At 35.5% G+C, this 8397-nt stretch overlaps 1 protein-coding gene and 2 non-coding genes across 4 annotated transcripts; 1 reads left to right on the top strand and 2 right to left on the bottom strand.

Annotated features, from left to right (window-relative positions):
• Nucleotides 1-703: 703 nt before the first annotated feature.
• Nucleotides 704-5427, top strand: LOC21393967. 2 transcript variants are annotated; one of them, XM_024173540.1, is made up of 9 exons: nt 704-1145; nt 1429-1614; nt 1926-2018; nt 2248-2430; nt 2521-2623; nt 2701-2886; nt 3057-4162; nt 4442-4857; nt 4977-5427. In XM_024173540.1, the coding sequence occupies exons 1-9, from the start codon at nt 870-872 to the stop codon at nt 5035-5037; spliced, it is 2610 nt and encodes an 869-aa protein (XP_024029308.1). In that variant the 5' UTR covers nt 704-869; the 3' UTR covers nt 5038-5427. The 2 variants fall into 2 exon arrangements, with proteins under 2 accessions (XP_024029308.1, XP_024029309.1); XM_024173541.1 differs by having other exon boundaries at nt 3057-3982.
• A 2276-nt stretch (nt 5428-7703) lies between these two features.
• Nucleotides 7704-7794, bottom strand: LOC112093939. The gene has a single exon (XR_002903277.1). It is a non-coding gene; the product is annotated as a small nucleolar RNA snoR114 (small nucleolar RNA).
• A 3-nt stretch (nt 7795-7797) lies between these two features.
• On the bottom strand, nt 7798-7868 carry TRNAG-GCC. Its single transcript has one exon. It is a non-coding gene; the product is annotated as a tRNA-Gly (tRNA).
• Between the last annotated feature and the right edge of the window lie 529 nt (nt 7869-8397).

The raw sequence follows: 8397 nt of genomic DNA on the forward strand, positions 1-8397 counted from the left end.
TTATTTAATATATTTAATAATGTTATTTATTTAATATATTATTATTTAATATATTTAATAATATTATTTATTTAATATATTTAATAATGTTATTTATTTAATATATTATTATTTAATATATTTAATAATGTTATTTATTTAATATATTATTATTTAATATATTTAATAATATTATTATTTAATATATTTAATAATATTATTTATTTAATATATTTAATATATTATTATTTAATATATTATTACATGTTTTTAAAAATTAAACCACCAAACACAGTTTCAGTTTTTTTTAAAACTGAAATCAATCTCTAAATAAAACTACCAAACGCATTTTTAGAAATAATTTAAAAATGAAACTAAAAACGTTTTCATTTTCATTTTCGTACAGAAAATAAAAACATTTTGGAACCAATTCCAAACGCACCCAATAATTTCATTCTTATAAACTGTTACGCATTTTTTTTTTTTTAATATGTATATATCAGCTTCGGGAAAAAAAAAAAAAGGACGAAGAAGAAGAAGAGGAGAAAAGAATTAAAACGACAACGCAAAGGTGTCGTGAGTCTAACCTCAACGTGTTGTAGTCTTGTCGTAACCTCCGACAATGGCTTACCATGTTGTCCTTTCTTTGTTTCAGTGTTTCGGTTGCTTTGCGTCGCGTCCCGGTAGACGTGTTGCCATACAAAAGAGACATATATATAATTCTAGAGAGAGAGAGAGAGAGAAGGGGCTTTTGTTGGGGGGTTTTTCTTGAGTCCGAAACTGGAAGAAAAAAAAGTCGAATTTTCAGAAATCCAAAACAGAATACCATTTGCATATTTGAACCTCTTTTATCTGTTAATTGAGGTACAAACAATTGGATATCGCCAACCATGAGAGATGTCCAGCACCAGCACCATGTCTGTTCTGTACCGAGTCCAAACGGTGTCGTTTCCAGTGAAGAACGCGTGTGCCCATTGCCGTCATCATCGCCATTGCCAACGTCGAGCCCTGAACCAGCTTTCATCAGCGATGAATCTTGGGATACAGCGGAGACGACGATCCAAGAGATAGTTTTCACGATTCAGCCCACTCTAATGGCGGACCAGAAAAGACAGGACATTGTTGAATATGTACAGAGACTTATTGGATATTGCACTGGATGTGAGGTAATTTTTTATAAAAAAAAAATCTCTCTTTAGTTCTTGTGCTTGAATTCTTGAAGTGGGTTTTTGTTTCTCTTTTTCATTTTTTTTTGTTTTTTTGTTTTGTTTTTGTTCTAGTCCTTTTTAATGTTTCATGGGCTATTAGTACTGTGCTAACTTTATACCTTAAAGGACTTGAATTATGCACCAGACAGTCTTGTACTTTCTGGAATGATTGGATTCTTTCAAATTCTTGAAGTCTTAAATTTCGAGTTTTTTTTTTCTTTTTGGGCTAAAATTCTTACAGGTTTTCCCTTATGGGTCAGTTCCATTAAGAACCTATCTTCCTGATGGAGACATTGATTTGAGTGTCTTTACCTTTGCAAATGCTGACGATGGCTTGGTTTCTGATGTGTATAATGTTCTGAGAGGAGAAGAGCACAATGAAGCTTCTCATTACAATGTGAAGGACGTCCATTGCATTCATGCTGAGGTTCTTCATAGTTCCCTCTGATGCTTTACTTTGGAACTTCAATTTCTTCAGTTCCAATTATTTTCAATTCTACATATCATTTCAGTTGCCATGTTTCATGTATGTATGCCCTTATAAATCCTGCATCTTCCCTAAAGAGAAAAAAAAAAAAAAAAAATTTCAAATGACTTTCTTGGATAATATTTTTTTCTTAGAATATTACAGGTTTTCAAGGCAATAAGTAGTTAAAAAGATAGTTCCATATCTTAACTGATTTGTGGCAGAAGTACTGAATTCAACTCGGTTTAAAGTCTTGGGGTTTATGGTGGCAGGTTAAGCTGGTGAAGTGCATTGTAGAGGACATAGTTGTAGATATATCCTTCAATCAGTTAGGAGGACTTGGTACTCTGTGTTTCCTTGAACAGGTCTGATTTCTAACTTATTTATTCCATGACCCTTTTTCACTATGTTACACTCCCCTGGTTTTATTGATTTATTCATTTATTTTTCTTGTACTTATTGATGCTTACCTTTGTTACTATATTATCCAAATACGTTTGATGACTCTACTCTTGTTCTGGCTCATATATGAACAGTAAGGATAGAGTTGAAGGGTTCACCCTAACAATAACCCTATTATAATGCACCGTGCAGGTTGATCGCCTCACTGGCAAAGATCATCTTTTCAAACGCAGCATCATTCTTATAAAAGCATGGTGCTACTACGAGAGTCGTATTCTCGGTGCCCACCATGGTTTGATTTCAACCTATGCTCTGGAGACATTAGTCCTCTACATCTTCCATCGGTTTCATACTTCTCTCAAAGGCCCTTTATGTGTATGTGGCATGTGCTCTTAAAAATCAGCTTTTATTTGTGCCAAACTATTGTGTAGGTGCAGTGCCTAAATTGTGTTTTCTTTCTCACAGGTGCTGTACACTTTTTTGGATTACTTCAGCAAATTTGATTGGGATAATTATTGTGTAAGTTTAAAGGGACCAGTATGCATATCCTCCCTGCCTGATATAACAGGTAGGAGACGTACCTTTTGGTCTGTAAAGTCGGATTCCCTCAATCGTAATCTCACTTCCTCTCTTCCCTTTCTCCAGCTGAGTTACTGAAAAAGGAGAAGGATGATCTACTGCTAAGTGAAAATTTCCTCAAAAGTTGCCAGGACATGTTTTCTGTCTCATTCGATGGCTTTGAGACAACCCTGCGAGCATTTCCACTTAAGCATCTTAATATAATTGATCCACTTAGAGAAAACAACAATCTCGGACGCAGTGTTAGCAGAGGTGTAGCTTATGCTTTCTCTCTCTCTCTCTCTCTCTTTCTCTCTCTGTCTACCTCTTTCATTTTATTTGAGTTTCCACGGATTTTCCCTACGCTAAGCTCATCTCCTTTTTCTTTTCAAGGTTTATGAATTCTTCGTGTGGGTAAAAATATTTCTTGGGTTTATCTGCAGGTAACTTTTATCGAATATGCAGTGCTTTTAAGTTAGGGGCTCGCAAGCTGGGGTGGATTCTTTTGTTGCCTAGAGAAAGAATATCAGTAGAGCTCAAGAAGTTTTTTGCTAACACTGTGGATGGGCATGGAAACAATAGTTGGAAAAATGTGCTACATTCGACCCAAGCTTCTGGTGTTAAATGTTTTAAATGTCTATCTTATCCATCACGTCCAGAAACATTTCCTGAACAAAAAGTTTTTGTAGAACCAGCTGTAGCTTTTGGGACGCAAGCAATTAAAGTTGCGTCTGACCTCAAAAACAAAGTGAAGAGACACTTATTAAAAGAGGTTGCCTCTCATGTTGTGCCGGAATTCAGTTGTTGTCTTGGTGAAGATGTCAAAAGGCCAGAAGCTTCTGGAATATTACATACAAGATTAAAAAATGGCTCCACTGGTTATGCTGTTGGGAATAGGTTCTTGAGAACGTTAATCCCGGTGCGTTCTTACCAAGCACAACATTCTTATACATTTGGAAAGCAAAATGGAAATGGAAAGGTAGATAGCTGGAGCCCTTCTGATGAAGAACTCGCCGAATATTCTGCTCTTATTGATGAGATGAGTTTGGATTGTCCACTGGAGCACAAAGAGAAACACTTAGTCTTTAAGGATGCCGTCTGCTCATGTATTAAACATGCGGATATGGAATTTACTGATTCACTAGTCCTTGATGATGTTGTTAATGTCTCAAAAAACGTGGATCACATAGAAAAAGATGTTGCTGGCCTATTTGGTAGCTATCAAACTTTTAAGTTCTTGTTGAACCTTCGTGGGGATTATACAAGTCACTTTAGGAACCTGCAATATGGTCAGTTTTGCCATGTCTATTCCATGTCACCACCTACGTTATGCAGCCCGCCCTTGTCACTTCTGTCACAGAGCAAGAAGGTAAGGGAACCTGTTCATGAATCCTCAGCATTCGTGCACCATGTTAATCCCCAAAGTAATAGATGTGGTGTTTCTACGGGACCACATTGCTACCCTGCAAATAGCTTCAGTTTTCCTTGTGTTGCTTTTGGAGAAGAAAACAAAAAAAGACATGGAACAGGAACATACTTCCCAAATATGGTATTGACTTTATTTTCAATTGAAGACTAAATGTATCGCTGCAATCAGGAACTATAGACACCAAATATTGTGCACCAACTTAAATGTTGTAAGTTGAGATTTATCTGGCTGGAAAATTGCAATATCAGCTGATGCACAATATTTGGTTCAAGAATTTAGTGTCCCTAATATTACTAAAGTTGAATTCATGGGCCCTTAAGAGTTTTGGTGGTTTTGTTTTTTGTTGAATTATTTCCTAAGGATTACAACCATTTCATAGTTATGCTTATATATTCGCAGATCTGTCGTCCTTATCAGAATACGCGTTTTTCTGAGACGGCGAGGAATCTAGCTCTTAGAGGACATGTGCCATTGCAGAGAGATACTTGCACCAATGGCATGGATGCAGCCCCACCTGAGTTAAGCGCATCTGCTGAATGCAGGCCTGAAGTTGAATACCCAATTCTAGGCAGTGGAAAGCCCGGATCATCAGATTACTACCAATCTAATCTTTCAGTTTGGGAGTCTTTCCATTCCAATTCTTTCCACTGCCCATCCCAGAAACTTGAGCATGAGTCTCCACGCCCCCAAAAGAGTTGTGCAACACCCTTGCCAGAGTTGGATGATGGCGCCTTTCCCCGTCATGGACCTGCTTCAGCTCCCATTGCATCTCCCAAGCAGAACTGCAGAACCTTCTCGAATAGTGATCCGGAAAGGTGACAGGATTCTCTAAATCTAATTTGGATTCGCTCCACCAAAGTGGCTGTGATTTTTTGAGAATTGCTTTTGTTTCTTTTAGGATCTATATAAAGCCTTTCTTACTGTTCGGTTTCAGGGTTAAACCACAGGTATATCATCTGAAAAACGAAGATGATTTTCCCCCTCTTTCCATTTGAGCACCGTAGAAGGATGGTCGATACTTGGAAGAATTAAGCGACTGATATTAGCTCTAGATGCTAACATGGTAGCTTGTTGTTCTATGTGATAAAGAATGTATGAAAAAAGAGGGTATACTGTACATTCCTTTCCATTGTTCCATTTTCAAGATAGAACCTAATTTTGCAGCTTTCATAGTGTTAGGTAACATGTACATAGTACTGATGGGCGCACCCAAATGTGCTCCAGTTTTCAAGTTTGTAGTTCCAAGCATCCGATCTAGAAAGAGAAGCTTTATTATTTAGCACTTTTTGGAATGTGTAGATGTTGCAATGAAAGATTTTGATTAGTTGCACCATTTGGGAAGTCTTATTTTTTTGTATTTTTTATGCATGGATGTACTATACTATGAGGACAACATTAAAAACTAAGAAATCATTATGGTCATCAGTAGTAACTGATTAAAGGGTCCATGAATTTAAGCACGAGTGATATTAAAGGCTTGAAATTCATGAACCAAATATTGTCCATCAACTGACAGCCAGATAAATAACCAAATTGATGGACAATATTTGGCGTCCCGGATTGCAGTCATAATTTTTTAACAATGTCAATACCTAATTGGGGAAGTAAAAACAGAAGCTATTTGCAGGGGAATGTCGCGCTCCGATTGAACGCTGCACGACTTCCGAGGATTCATGATTGGGTTCCAATGGCTTATTGTTCTGTAACAGAAGATGACGAGCAGGCTATCCAGCTTCCTAAAGCTACTAAACATAATCCCCTCGAACATCCAACAAGTACTTAAAAGCTTGACAGCTACCAAGTATGCCAACAAAATCTTTTTTCTTTGCAATTCATGTTTTTCTAGACATTAGTAACATCACTAAGAACTTCTGAATCAATAAATTCCATATCTACCTGCGTAATGCATGCGCAGACAACATTCTTAAAGACTAAGCATTTCTCTGCGCTGGAGCGGACAATCCAATTTCATCCCGTTAACAAGAGCGAAATCTTCGGCGAGTTCTTGACCAGAATGGCTCCAGTTATCTGACTTTACATGTCCAATTTGCACTTCAAAAAATATAAGAAAATAAGGTGTCTGATAAGACCGTAATTGGGATTAAAGTACACAAGAACCAGTTCACAAGAACACAACCAATGGAATCATCTATTAAAATTGTATCTAAAAACTCTGGAACCTTCTGGCCTTTTCGACATCCCCGTCGGGACGACAGCGAAATTCCGGCACAACCCTAGAGACAACCTCGTTTAGCAAGTGTCTCCCCGGTTTGTTTCCGAGTTCAGAAGCAAATCCAATTCCTTACGTCTCAATAGCAACATTTAGTTATACAAAAATCTTTTTTCTTGAGAACATTTTTAGAATAAAAGTGATGAATAAGATAGGTATTCAAGAAACCTTAATTACACCAGAGTCTTGCAATGAATCTTGCAAATTTTTGTCAAGACTTGTTTTCATGCCTATCCGAAGTGCTAATAAAAAACTTATTGAGCTTAGCTGATATAATTCTCTCTTAAGAAACAAAAAAAAAAAAAAAAAAAAAAAAAAAAAAAAAAAAAACCCCCCCCCGAGCTCGCGAGCCACATAAATAAAACGAATATGTATTAAAACTTAAATGCCTGCAGAAAAAACCAACAATTATTAACAATTCATAAAACCTTGAAAAAAGAAAAACAAGATGAAAATAAAACATATATGATGGCCTGGCTCGTCGTTGGGTGTTGGGTGTTGGGTGCTATATAGGCTTAGTTAGTGCGAATTCTACTCCTGGTAGAAGTAGAATTCTCCAAAATTAAAAAAAAATAATAATAATAATACCAGAGGATAATTTTCTTAAAAGATAAGGTATCATAATTTAAATAGAAATCAAACTGAATAAGCTTATCTATTGAATAGAACAGAATCCTAATGAAACATAATTTCTAAATTTTATAAAACGTTTCCTAAACCAATTGACACTTCACTCAAAAACTTAAAAAAAAAAAAAATATATATATATATATATATATGTTATAAAAAAAATATGAAAATCAAAATATTCTTAAAAACTAAAGAGGACAACAAAGACAACGTAAGAAAATATGAAAGTCAAGTTGACTTTCAAATCTTTTATTCAGGAGTAATCATACAAGCTATCACAACTTCTATTTATAGGACAATAATCATAAGCAGAGATAAGATAAAAAAAAAACATAACTTATATAGGTTACACACTAAAAACGAGAGAATTACAGGTTAATAATACAGATAAATATGAGTGGAATAATATAAGTATAATGAGGTCTAAATAAAAGATTGTGTATAGGTTATGAAATATCAAGAGGTGACATCCACGCACAATTGATTTACAACATAATATAATAACTCAATATTGAAATATGATTCTAATTCTCGGAAAACAAAAATCTTGAAATATAGTTAAGTAAAATTAATACGTTGCTACTTGCTACAACTTGAATAGAGAAATTTCAGCACATAATATAAAGAACAACTATATTCAAGGCTTTCAGCAAAAGAAAAAAAAAAAAAAAAAAACCTAAATCCAAGTTTTTAAGGACAACTATATTCAACTATATTCAAGTATGGACTATGGATTCACGTTTTTAAAACAAAATACCGTTGACTAAGAAAAAAAAAAAAAAAAAAAAAAAAAAAAAAAGAGAGCTCAGAAGCGCCACCTTTCGTCACTAGGATCGGACGGTAGTGATAGACCCCTCTATCACATGAAGCGCTGGAGATTTCATCACAGCTCAAATGCACCAGCCGGGAATCGAACCCGGGTCTGTACCGTGGCAGGGTACTATTCTACCACTAGACCACTGGTGCTTCGTGCCCAATGGCTTCCCCTAGCACTTAATAAATTAAAATCATGAAATGTCCAAGATCCGCACACGGTGCATCTGCCCATCTCTCTCTCTGTTTTTTTTTTTTTTTTTTTTTTTTTTTTAAAAAAAAACGTCAGTGAGGCCCACCCACTAGCCACTGGGATTTGGTGGGATGGCGCTACCAACACAAAAGTCATTTTTGGAGGCACCAGCACTGTGGTGCTGCTTTCTTGCTTAAAACTCAAACGTAGAATTTAATCAGCATAAATATTAAATGATACATATATCCCATATTTATTCACCATAGAAATTCTAATTTCTCTGGCTGCTAATAAAGATGTCTAAATTCGATTCATCTGCCTATTTTAGTCATTTCTGAAACACTATTAAAAACAGTTCCCGTCACTAAGGTGACATAATATCTGATTTGTCCACTAAATCTCATAATAAGTTCAGAAAACTATTTTCTCCAAATCCACGTAAACGCACACAAATTATTTGAACACAGAGTTTGATTTATAGTAGGGAAA

Source organism: Morus notabilis, unplaced genomic scaffold, assembly GCF_000414095.1.
Source record: "Morus notabilis unplaced genomic scaffold, ASM41409v2 Scaffold695, whole genome shotgun sequence".
Classification (NCBI taxonomy): domain Eukaryota; kingdom Viridiplantae; phylum Streptophyta; class Magnoliopsida; order Rosales; family Moraceae; genus Morus; species Morus notabilis.

What these genes read in the sequence shown, in the direction of transcription:
- LOC21393967 (XM_024173540.1), top strand. Translation starts at nt 870, where the DNA reads ATGAGAGATGTCCAGCACCAGCACCATGTCTGTTCTGTACCGAGTCCA. An exon ending in CTCTGTGTTTCCTTGAACAG is followed by an intron (nt 2,019 to 2,247) that starts GTCTGATTTCTA and finishes TGCACCGTGCAG; the next exon opens with GTTGATCGCCTCACTGGCAA. An exon ending in CGGACGCAGTGTTAGCAGAG is followed by an intron (nt 2,887 to 3,056) that starts GTGTAGCTTATG and finishes GTTTATCTGCAG; the next exon opens with GTAACTTTTATCGAATATGC.